Raw genomic sequence first — 12,888 nt, forward strand, 5'->3', positions numbered from 1 at the left:
AGCACATAGCCTGTCTTCTCTTGAGAGCCAGGTCTGCCTACGGCAGCCTTTCTCAATAGCAAGGCTATGCTCACTGAGTCTGTACATAGTCAAAGTTTTCCTTAAGTTTGGGTCAGTCACAGTGGTCAGGTATTCTGCCACTGTGTACTCTCTGTTTAGGGCCAAATAGCATTCTAGTTTGCTCTGTTTTTTTTGTTAATTCTTTCCAATATGTCAAGTAATTATCTTTTTGTTTTCTCATGATTTGATTGGGTCTAATTGTGCTGCTGTCCTGGGGCTCTGTGGGGTGTGTTTGTGTTTGTGAACAGAGCCCCAGGACCAGCTTGCTTAGGGGACTCTTCTCCAGGTTCATCTCTCTGTAGGTGATGGCTTTGTTATGGAAGGTTTGGGAATCGCTTACTTTTAGGTGGTTGTAGAATTGAATGTCTCTTTTCTGGATTTTGATAATTAGTGGGTATGGGCCTAATTCTGCTCTGCATGCATTATTTGGTGTTCTACGTTGTACACGGAGGATATTTTTGCAGTATTCTGCATGTAGAGTCTTAATTTGGTGTTTGTCCCATTTTGTGAAATCTTAGTTGGTGAGCGACCCCAGACCTCACAACCATAAAGGGCAATGAGCTCTATGACTGATTCAAGTATTTTTTGCCAGATTCTAATTGGTATGTTGAAATTTATGTTCCTTTTGATGGCATATAATGCCCTTCTCGCCTTGTCTCTCAGATCGTTAACAGCTTTGTGGAAGTTACCTGTGGCGCTGATGTTTAGGCCAAGGTATGTATAGTTTTTTGTGTGCTCTAGGGCAACAGTGTCTAGATGGAATTTGTATTTGTGGTCCTGGCGACTGGACCTTTTTTGGAACACCATTATTTTGGTCTTACTGAGATTTACTGTCAGGGCCCAGGTCTGACAGAATCTGTGCAGAATATCTAGGTGCTGCTGTTGGCCCTCCTTGGTTGGTGACAGAAGCACCAGATCATCAGTAAACAACAGACATTTGACTTCGGATTCTAGTAGGGTGAGGCCGGGTGCTGCAGACTTTTCTAGTGCCCGCGCCAATTCGTTGATATATACAGTGCCTTGCGAAAGTATTCGGCCCCCTTGAACTTTGCGACCTTTTGCCACATTTCAGGCTTCAAACATAAAGATATAAAACTGTATTTTTTTGTGACGAATCAACAAGTGGGACACAATCATGAAGTGGAACGACATTTATTGGATATTTCAAACTTTTTTAACAAATCAAAAACTGAAAAATTGGGCGTGCAAAATTTCTGGATTCACCACTTTCCATCAGTTTGTATAGCAGACCCTCATGCCAAATTGAGTCAAAGGCTTTTTTGAAATCAACAAAGCATGAGAAGACTTTGCCTTTGTTTTGGTTTGTTTGGTTGTCAATTAGGGTGTGCAGGGTGAATACATGGTCTGTTGTACGGTAATTTGGTAAAAAAGCCAATTTGACATTTGCTCAGTACATTGTTTTCATTGAGGAAATGTACGAGTCTGCTGTTAATGATAATGCAGAGGATTTTCCCAAGGTTACTGTTGACGCATATTCCACGGTAGTTATTGGGGTCAAATTTGTCTCCACTTTTGTGGATTGGGGTGATCAGTCCTTGGTTCCAAGTATTGGGGAAGATGCCAGAGCTAAGGATGATGTTAAAGAGTTTTAGTACAGCCAATTGGAATTTGTTGTCTGTATATTTGATCATTTCATTGAGGAAACCATCAACTCCACAGGCCTTTTTGGGTTGGAGGGTTTTTATTTTGTCCTGTAACTTATTCAATGTCATTGGAGAATCCAGTGGGTTCTGGTAGTCTTTAATAGTTGATTCTAAGATCTGTATTTGATCATGTATATGTTTTTGCTCTTTATTCTTTGTTATAGAGCCAATCAGATTGGAGAAGTGGTTTACCCATACATCTTCATTTTGGATATATAATTCTTCATGTTGTTGTTTGTTTAGTGTTTTCACATTTTCCCAGAAGTGGTTAGACTCTAACCGTTAGAGTCTATGGATTCTTCAATTACATTGAGCTGATTTCTGACATGCTGTTCCTTCTTTTTCTGTAGTGTATTTCTGTATTGTTTTAGTGATTCACCATAGTGAAGGCGTAGACTCAGGTTTTCCAGGTCTCTATGTTTTTGGTTGGACAGGTTTCTCAATTTCTTTCTTAGATTTTTGCATTCTTCATCAAACCATTTGTCATTATTGTTATTTTCTTCGGTTTTCTATTTGAGATTTTTAGATTTGATAGGGAAGCTGAGAGGTCAAATATACTGTTAAGATGTTCTACTGCCAAGTTTACACCTTCACTATTACAGTGGAACGTTTTACCCAGGAAATTGTTTAAAAGGGATTGAATTTGTTGTTGCCTAATTGTTTATTGATAGGTTTCCAAACTGCATTCCTTCCATCTATAGCATTTCTTAATGTTACTCAGTTCCTTTGGCTTTGATGCCTCATGATTGAGTATTGCTCTGTTTAAGTAGACTGTGATTTTGCTGTGGTCTGATAGGGGTGTCAGTGGGCTGACTGTGAACGCTCTGAGAGACTCTGGGTTGAGGTCAGTGATAAAGTAGTCTACAGTCCTACTGCCAAGAGATGAGCTATAGGTGTACCTACCATAGGAGTCCCCTTGAAGCCTACCATTGACTATGTACATACCCAGCGTGCGACAGAGCTGCAGGAGTTATGACCCGTTTTTGTTGGTTATGTTGTCATAGTTGTGCCTAGGTGGGCATATGTGGGAGGGAATGCTGTCTCTCTCTCTCTCTCTCTCTCTCTCCCTCTCTCCCTCTCTCCCTCTCTCTCCCTCTCTCCCTCTCTCTCTCCCTCTCTCTCTCTCTCTCTCGCACCCTCTCTCTCTCTCTCGCGCACCCTCTCTCTCTCGCGCACCCTCTCTCTCGCACCCTCTCTCTCTCTCTCTCGCACCCTCTCTCTCGCACCCTCTCTCTCTCTCTCGCGCACCCTCTCTCTCTCTCATTATCTTTCTGTCCATCTATTGAACAAGGGAAGCTGTCCAGTTGTCAGCCACAGGTTTGGTAGGAGCTGGAGGAGATCTGAGTAGCAACCATGCACCTTGATGTGATTGTGGGTTAAAGGCAGTAGCATGGACTGCATGAGGATGTGGGCTTGTTTGTACGTGAACGCTTGTACTCACCGCTTCAGGGAGGGCTTGTCAGTTGTCATCTCTGAGCAAATTAGCATGTTTATATTGTAACCTTCTGAATGAAGTCACTTTTCCTGAGGACAGGATCCTGAAATAAGGCCGGAATCTATATATACGTTCCATATCCGTTCATATTTTGAACCGATTTATAGGCTTTGTTTGTGTTTGTGAGCATGTCTGTCTCCTGTCTTGCTATTCTTGCAGGTTGGCATTGACTTCACAGCATCTAATGGGAACCCTCGGGAGCCCTCCTCTCTTCACTACATCAATCCTCTGGGCAGCAACGAGTACCTGTCCGCCATCCTGGCTGTGGGCCAGATCATCCAGGACTATGACACGTGAGTCCCGTTATAGTAAACACGAATGACAGGACTCAATATGATCATATCACAGATAGAGTATCTTTCATAATACCTCAGTCTTAAGTCACAAAAAGGTCCCTTCAACTCTTCTAATTATGTGTCTCCTCAGTCATATTCTTTATGTCACTTCAAAATATCAGATTGTTTGGGTAGGTTTAATTGTTTATGATAAAGTACCAACCCATGTGTATTGCAACATTCCGTAATGCAAAATTGTATGTTGAATTTTGATGAAGTAGCTCAACACTGCCAATCTGTTGCAATACTTCCTCAGTGACAAAATGTTTCCTGCTCTGGGATTTGGGGCTCAACTCCCTCCAGACTGGAAGGTAAGTGTATGTACTGTCTGTATGCGAGTGTGTGTCTTCACAGCACACTACATATGATAGAAGTAGAGCCAAAGGAGTGTTAAAGAGAAGAGGGCGACTGGAAGAGAGTGCTATCACGGAGATAAAGAGTATGTATAATACATGCATAATCCAATGATTATACAACTGTCGTCCCATCTGGGTTGCCATGGCACTGCACTGATGTAAAGGACAAAGGGAAGAGGAGGATGAGCAACAGAAATAGACAGAATATTTAGCCCTGCTTTCAGATACTGTATGGGAAGCATTTAGGGAGGTTTAACCCATCTGTGGTCTGAGAAAACGAGAGGAAGGAGAGAGCAAGAGGTTGAACAAATGGGAATGAAGGGCACTGCAGGGATGGGAATGAAAGGGCACTGCAGGGATGGGAATGAAAGGGCACTGCAGGGATGGGAATGAAAGGGCACTGCAGGGATGGGAATGAAAGGGCACTGCAGGGATGGGAATGAAAGGGCACTGCAGGGATGGGAATGAAAGGGCACTGCAGGGATGGGAATGAAAGGGCACTGCAGGGATGGGAATGAAAGGGCACTGCAGTGATGGGAATAAAAGGGCACTGCAGGGATGGGAATGAAAGGGCACTGCAGTGATGGGAATGAAAGGGCACTGCAGGGATGGGAATGAAAGGGCACTGCAGGGATGGGAATGAAAGGGCACTGCAGGGATGGGAATGAAAGGGCACTGCAGGGATGGGAATGTATGTCATGGAATTGTCAAGAAGGAAAGCTAAATAGAATAGATAAAGTGACAGAAACAGGGTTGGGGGAGGGGATAATTATACAATTTGATCTCATACACAATTCATTACTTTTCCCACCAGTTACAATTAAACAATGCAAATTCATATTTCTACTGCACCCGCATTCCTCTACTGTCCCTCTCACAGCCATTGGACATTCTGAATTTTCCATTTCTGCACCTGAGTTTCTTTGTCTCCTGAACCTGCAGGTGTCTCATGAATTTGCCATCAACTTTGATCCGACCAATCCATTCTGCCAAGGTGAGCAACTACCATGTTATCTGTAACTCCTATTTAAAACCTTACTACAGGCTGTACTTACCAGAGTTGGTTTCTTGCTTTTTCAATTGAGTTGGACTTCTGTCTAATGTATTAGAGAAGTACCATACTAAAATCCTCTGCATAGAGTCTGAGTTTGCTGTCAAGCATTTTCCATGACATGGTTTCCATGTGGGTTTCCTGTTTCCTGTGGCCAGGTGTGGAGGGGATTGCCCAGGCCTACTCTGCCTGCCTGCCACATATCCGCTTCTACGGCCCAACCAACTTCTCCCCCATCATCACCCATGTGGCCCGCTTCGCCACCCAGGCCCTGCAACAGGAGACTGCTGCGGTAAGTGCTCGTTAGCACTATTAGGACCACTACTTTCATTGTTTCATTGTTTATCCATTTTCATTCTATTGAATGTGTCATTGTGCTGTTTAAGATGGCCATCCAAACTCATGTCATTAGTATGAGTCAACATTACCAGTTCTAAATGACATGTAAATCCCCACACATTACCAATACTTATTTACTTTAGAGGTTGGTGCACTTTGTAGTAAACACGAGCACTGTTCCACTGCCCGAGTGGCCAGTTATGGTAGCACACAGGCTGACCATGTGATAGGTTTCCAACTGTAACCCAGAGCTCCTGAAGTCCCAGAACCGTTAAACATTCACACGGTTGGAAAGGTATTACCACTGAGTCCTTACATGACATCTTCTTGATCCGGGGTAGAGGTTTTTATAGAAAGATTACATTTCCATGGAAAACATACCCTCACCACAGCTGAAGCAACTCAAAAGCCATATCTAACAATATGGAAAATAGCTGGAGTATTTACTACATAATCTACTCTACATGCACCCTATTCAAACACTTTCCACTCATCCCTGTTTTTACAACAGTAGTGCTCTGTACTCTACCGCTCATGCATAATGAGACATTACAGACTCCTGCTTATTGGTGGAGTCATCACAGTTACAATGAAAAGAATTCAGCCCGTTGGACAGCTTTCCCTTTAAGAACAATTCTTTCCTGTGTCTCTCAGACTGGTCTGTTCCTCTCAGAGCTGCTCAGCATGCTGTAATCATAAAATAATGAGTCCCCTTGCTGCTTTTCTCATTGGCCTATCAGCAAGCTGTGTATGTGTGTGTTTTGTGTGTGTGTGTGTGTGTGTGTGTGTGTGTGTGTGTGTGTGTGTGTGTGTGTTTTGGACTCGGGGTATGTAAGATGGAGAGTTGGATCCAGCACTAACAGAGATCCTAATTGCTTTGTGAGAAAACTTTGCTTCTAGTTGTCAGTTCAAAGTCTGCAGAGGCATTTTGAACAGCGCTCGCAATTTCTCTCTGCTCTTATTACCAGCCCAGAGGAGAGAAGAGGACAGCAGCCATTAAAATCCCCTTTCAATTATACAGATGTAGGAAGATATTTTGATTCCCCCTGTTGCAGGGGAACTTTCCTGCAATGCAGAAAATTAAATACCTTGTAGTGTATTTAAAGTTTAAAAAGGCTTCTGAAGTTTGTAATTTCCACAATTTCCACTTGAATTTCCACTTTGAAATTTCACACTTGATTTTTGAAAAATGGATCAACCCCTACAAAAATGTCCATGAATTATAATCCACATAATAATTCACAATTCCTGTTGCTGCAGGATTATTTTCCTGCTGTAGCAAACTGGCTCAAATTAAGATCCTATATCTGTAGTTATTTATAGAAGGTGATTCAGTGAACAAATGTTCCCTCTTTTCACCTGTTGTTCATTGGTTTTAATGACTAATGAGGCGTGGCCTAGAGGTCTTTTTTCTTTGCAGTCCAACAGAATGGTCTCTCTCTCTGTCTCTGCTCTGTGACAGGAGAGGGATCTGACTCTTGACAGAGATGCAGCACTGGAGAATGTGACCGCAAGGATGTGTCAGCAACTCTACACTTTCAGAAAAAAAGGTGCTATCTAGAACCAAAAAGCACTTTTGGGCTGCCCCGATAGGAGAACCATTTGAGGAACCCCTTTTGGTTCCAGGTATTACCCATTTGTGCTCCACGTAGAACCATTTCCACAGAGCATTCTACATGGAACCCAAATTAATTCTACCTGGAACCAAAAAGGGTTCTCCTATGAGGATAGCCGCAGAACCATTTTGGAACCCCTTTTTCTAAGTGTGTGAACAGCCTAGAATTAACAAGTATTTTCCTCCAGGGAAGGAAGACAGACCAGGACAGAATGTCCCAATTAAGAATATAGATAACATTCTTATGCCCTGAAAATAGTGAAAATACAGTCCAGACCTCTCTTTGGACCTTCTGTTTCCTGGCTTCACATTCAGATGTACACATCATGTGGGTTTGGAGGAAGTAATAACTTATTATGAATTATTCTTTAGGCTCCTGTAAGCTTTTTGTCCCTAATTGCACCCTGTGACCCCAGAGAATATGAGTGAAACAAGAGAGAACTAGAGAGAGACCAAGGATAATTTTACTGCAATTTGCTGGTATATTTACTGTAAAAAACAAGACAAATTAGTTATTGTGTTCACTTCACAAGGTTTAGGAAATGGAAGAGATAAATACCTTGATGTGTGTGCACGTATGCACTCACAAATCACCTGCTAGGCACTGTAGATGTCTGTCCCTGGGCTTGGAAAATGATTGTGGGTGTGTGTGTGTGTGTAGAAATCGGCTGAGGTAGCTGTGTCTGTCTCTGTCCCTTAGGTAATGATGTGCTAATGAGCGGGCCTGTTAAAGTACATTAAATGAGCAGACTTCACAGTGTCCACAGCAGGGGAGAGGGTGCTTTTATCAAACACAGGTCAGCTCTGGTGGCCCATCTGACGAGAAGCAGGCAAGAGCAAGGGGTCACAACAGCTAGCATATCTGAGGGACTGTGTTTGTGTGGGAGGAGGCTACTGACAAGACTACAGAGATTACTGGAGAGCAGTTAGTAAAGACAACAGCCAAGCCGTGTGTGTGTTGCTGTGTTTGTGAACTTGTCAACTTATACCTGTCTGTATGTCTCTGAGTGAGTAAAAGCACACATATTTTTGTGCATGTTGAGTGCGATTGAAACAGCGAATGTGTGCATGAGTGTGCTTCTGTATGAGTGTGTGTGTGTGTGTGTGTGTGTGTGTGTGTGTGTGTGTGTGTGTGTGTGTGTGTGTGTGTGTGTGTGTGTGTGTGTGTGTGTGTGTGTGTGTGTGTGTGTGTGTGTGTGTGTGTGTGTGTGTGTGTGTGTGTGTGTGTGTGTGTGTGTGTGTGTGTGTGTGTGTGTGTGAGAGAAAGAGAAGAGGATGAAAATAAGTCTGCCCCAGCTCTCTTCTTAGCCCCTGCTAAGTGTGAGGACGTTGGGGTGCTGTGACACATTGGCCCGCAGGGCTTGATGTCTCAGCATCACATCAACCATGCCAGAAGGCCAGGAGAGTTAATCCTGGCCTCCGAATGTGTGTATTCCACACTTTATGCCTCAATGTCTTTATTCCACACTTAAAGCGAAACCTAGCCAAGCAGTAATGGAGCTTTTCTCACCCAGAGGGACATGTTTGCGTGGTCTGTTAGTTAGCGCACTGGACACTGACAATGACCAGAGACGGAAAAAAACAACAACATTATTTTATTAACATAGTTCTAGCCCTCCCATTTGGATGATTACCAGGGCATTTGATGTCAGTCAGATTTCTTTGTTTCCTTTTGAGAACAGAAAGCCGCAGTGGGTTGGAAGAGAGAGGCACAGTTGGGGGGGGGGGGGGGGGGGGGCATGTTTGAAGTGCTCTACATAGAGATGAGCATGGAACGTGGGAACTGCTGAGGGTCTTGCGTCAGTAGGTTGTGTTTGGAGAAGCAGCTAGAGGCCCTCTCATCCTGCACAAGTGCTGCTCTCTCCGACCTGGCCATAATAAACCCACAGGACGAAATAGACCATAGCTTTACACTGACTCACACTAGACAATCAGACAGACATTGTTGCGTCCGTTGTTAGAAGGAGACCAAGGTGCAGCGTGGTAGGCATACATTTTTTCTTTATTTTCAAATGACACCAAAAAACAACAAAACACGCAACGAACATAAAGCTCTGTAGCGCTAAACAACAACTATACAAAGACAAGATCCCATAACTGAAGGTGGGAAAAAGGGCTGCCTAAGTATGATCCCCAATCAGAGACAACGATAGACAGCTGCCTCTGATTGGGAACCATACCCGGCCAACAAAGAAATAGACAAACTAGAATGCCCACCCAAATCACACCCTGACCTAACCAAATAGAGAAATAAAAAGGCTCTCTAAAGTCAGGGCGTGACAGACATGCTGTTACTGCTTTTGGCTGTGCGCTGCGGTATGATTAAGAAATCTGTTGATCCCTTAAGACCAGAACAGCCTTTGACATTTGTGCTTGTGGGAGTGGGTCTTTTTGGGCTCCAGTCAGTTAATTCTCCAGGTCGTGTGTGATAATTCAGTGTGACTGTGCTGCTGTCTGCTCTCTAACCAGCCATACAGCTGGAAGAAGATTTCATTATGATGCCACGCTGAGCAAATGTAAATCTCCATGCTAAATATGACTATCAGCAAACTGCAGCAGAAAGAACAGGAGACGGGGATTGCGTGACTATATAAATCCTCCTTCCCCCACCCTCCTGTTTTGCAGGAGCGGAATGGGATAGTATTAAAGCTCCTGCTTTCTCCTTCTCATCTTGTCTCTCATCTTCCCTCTCCCTGTGTACAACAATTTCTCCACCATGTAATGCAATCATCAGTAATCTGCCTGTGTTCTTCTAAGGTGTTTTGAGTTCATGTACATCAAAAGCTTTTAAATACATGTGTGTCTACAATGAGGACATGGAGCTTTGATATGAATTGCCTTAATATTAAGGGCATGATTTAATCCGTATCGCGGACGATCTGCATACATATTTGAGCCGACATTTGCAGCATTTACTGTGCATGCAGTCTACGCGAAAGACTTCAATCGAGTTATAACGAGGATCTTCCGCCATACTCCTGGGATAACGATTGAATCTAGCCCTAATTTGTTATTCCAGCACCAGTGTCACTTCGGAGATGTGGTTATACAGTAGCCATCATACTGATACCGGTCTGTAATCCATGTGGCTTAACGGAACAGTTTAATATATTTTGGCTAAATGTCATTTCTGTCGAAACAAACTTTTCTGCTCTGTCCCTACATGATTATATTCACCTTCAAGTCTCCTTCGCATCATCCCCGAAGCTTAAAAGAAAAATCCACAAAAAACTATATACATATTTTTTTTTCATTAGTCCACATGTAACAGTATAACTTTAGACCGTCCCCTCGCCCATACCCGGGCGAGAACCAGGGACCCTCTGCACACATCAACAACAGTCACCCATGAAGCATCGTTACCCATCGCTCCACAAAAGCCGCGGAGCAAGGGGAACTACTACTTCAAGGTCCCAGAGCAAGTGACGTCACCGATTGAAACTCTATTTAGCGCGCACCGCTAACTAAGCTAGCCGTTTCACATCTGTTACACACAGATAATAAAGTCCCAGAATGTTTTGCATGTCAGCAGTCAAGTTTTCATGATGTGGCAAGTGACACTTTGCTTCTTGAAAATCCCATATCTTGAAAACTTGACTGCTGACATGCAAAACATTATGGGACTGTACCAACAGTAGACTAATAAAATAAAATAAATCAAAAAATATGTTTTGAGTGGATTTGTCTATGAATCACCCCTTCTCTCCACCCATCTCTCTCTTTCTCCCCCTGCAGCAATACTTCACTCTGCTGATCATCACAGATGGGGTGATCAGTGACATGGATGAGACCCGCCACGCCATTGTTCAGGCAGCCAAACTCCCCATGTCGATCATCATTATTGGAGTGGGCAATGCAGACTTTGCTGCCATGGAGTTTCTGGATGGGGACAGCAGCGTGTTACGCTCCTACACAGGAGAGGAGGCAGTCAGAGACATCGTGCAGTTTGTTCCCTTCAGGGACTTCCGAAATGTGAGTGTCTCACATGTTTAATAGGGTGAAACAAAAGGATTGTATAAATTCCCACATTCTGACTGTACCCACAGTGTAGCCGTGCTTCAACACATGGTAGTTAAAAAGGTCTCTTATCTGTCGACTCTGTCCGCATTGTGACCAGTTATTCTGGTCCCTCCCTGAATGAAAAGTATTTGACAGATATTCTTTCAAAATAATATTTATTTTAAGACACATATTGATGCCATACGTCAATGGCATCACCTGTCAATGATTGTTAGATGGTGGGATAATCGTGATTTAAATGGTTAAACTGTCCAGATCTGTCTACACTTGTAAGCTATCCAGACATCTGCGTGTCTGACTATTCCGGAGGTGGTCAGGAAGACCTGATCCCAATCAGATCACATTCAATCTTTTAATTGTCTAGACTTGTCTAAAAATGTGGGTACAATCAGAATGTGGACAAGATCAGGAAAAAAAGGACTGTTATATCCCTATGTTAAAACCACGACAGGTTGTTGTTGCTAGACAAATTAGAGATGATGCTTGCTGTAATGGATTTATTTCAATCACACATGTAAACAGCATTGGGGGTGGGTGTGGGAGTGGGCAATCTGTAGCTTCAGTCCATCTGCAGGAAATGAAAAAATCTTTAATACAGAGTATATGGAATGATCCAGTAAAAAGGTTTACTTTCCAAAACGTTTACTGGATGAAAGTTGATTCGAATGCATTATTATTTTAAAATCATTGACATTTAGAGATCTCTAATGTGACTTTTATTTTCCTGTCATGTTCTCACAGGCTCCAAAGGAAACTTTAGCCAAATCAGTATTGGCTGAGCTGCCGCAACAGGTCACACAGTATTTCAAACAGAGGAACCTGTCGCCTAGCAACACAGCATTGGAGTGAAAGCCCAAGGCCTTGGTTAATCATGCATGTTGCAAATATCTACTCACTGTTTACAAAAAACAATGTGCATGAAAAGTTGTTTTTTTCATATGTATTTATCAGATTTCTTTTTTTTTACATCTTAAAGCAAGACTTTGTGGAGGAGGAAAATGTGTCAAAGAACACTACTTTGCAGTCCCCTGAAAGGAAAGGGAATTTTAGAAATGTCTATACTGTATACTGAATGTAAATTTATACAATATTCTATGTTTTGAAAAGGAAATGTTTATGAAAAGTTCTTATGTATCTTTTATGCATTGAATTGTAATTTGTTGTACTTGTACCTTGAAGGTGTTGTAATTGATTTGATAAAGTTCACCATGTATTTATGTTACCACTCAGGTAAATAAACGTACATAAATGTCACTGTGCAGTGCACTGTGTTTGACTGGAACATAATGTCGAGCCAACATAATGGCCATGTTCCAGAGAAATTGTAATATGTGACTGACTAATCTACAAATAATATTGAGTAGTTATTTATGATGCAAGGTTATTTGTCGATTATTCAGCCTTGATTCATCTTTAAAGATAGAGGACTTTAGTGGCCAAAAAAAGAGCCAGTTTTAGAATGGGCAGCGCCATTGAGGACATTCACCATTTTGAAGTAGTCAACTGGATGGGACTATGGGTTAAAGAAGGATCAAATGATACCATCATCATCAGGAAGGATCAGATAATAAATTATACTTGTGAGGAAACATTCCATAACTGCAGGTGGCAGTAAATCATCAACATTGGCTTTATACCTGTTCAAACAGAACATTACAGGTGGCACTATGCACCCTTTCAGTTTCTTTGCCAACTCATAGAAGTAGTAGAGAATTTTCTCTATTTCAAAAATAGAGATGGCCTCAATAACACTGCCCATGCTCTCATAGACGCCATAAAGGGACACACACAATGATGCGATGTCTATCGAAGTCTATGAATGAATACATTCTGGTCTAGTTCCTGCCCGATTAGATGCGCAGGTGTTGAGTTGCATCAACCAATGGCATATTCAAGAGCATCAAAACCGTGATGAATCATGGGTAAATTGTGACTGACTGATCTACAAATATT

At 42.5% G+C, this 12,888-nt stretch overlaps 1 protein-coding gene across 1 annotated transcript in view; it reads left to right on the plus strand.

Annotated features, from left to right (window-relative positions):
* The window catches only part of LOC115134303 (copine-2-like), a 36,460-nt gene extending 24,271 nt beyond the window's left edge, over positions 1-12,189 (plus strand). Inside the window, exons 11-16 of the mRNA XM_029668133.2 lie at positions 3,379-3,512; positions 3,811-3,865; positions 4,853-4,904; positions 5,120-5,253; positions 10,651-10,887; positions 11,677-12,189. Of these exons, the coding sequence (XP_029523993.2) occupies positions 3,379-3,512; positions 3,811-3,865; positions 4,853-4,904; positions 5,120-5,253; positions 10,651-10,887; positions 11,677-11,784 (720 nt within the window). The 3' untranslated portion in view covers positions 11,785-12,189. The remainder of the gene's footprint in view (positions 1-3,378; positions 3,513-3,810; positions 3,866-4,852; positions 4,905-5,119; positions 5,254-10,650; positions 10,888-11,676) is intronic.
* Positions 12,190-12,888: the final 699 nt, after the last annotated feature.

Source organism: Oncorhynchus nerka, linkage group LG9a (assembly GCF_034236695.1).
Source record: "Oncorhynchus nerka isolate Pitt River linkage group LG9a, Oner_Uvic_2.0, whole genome shotgun sequence".
NCBI lineage: Eukaryota > Metazoa > Chordata > Actinopteri > Salmoniformes > Salmonidae > Oncorhynchus > Oncorhynchus nerka.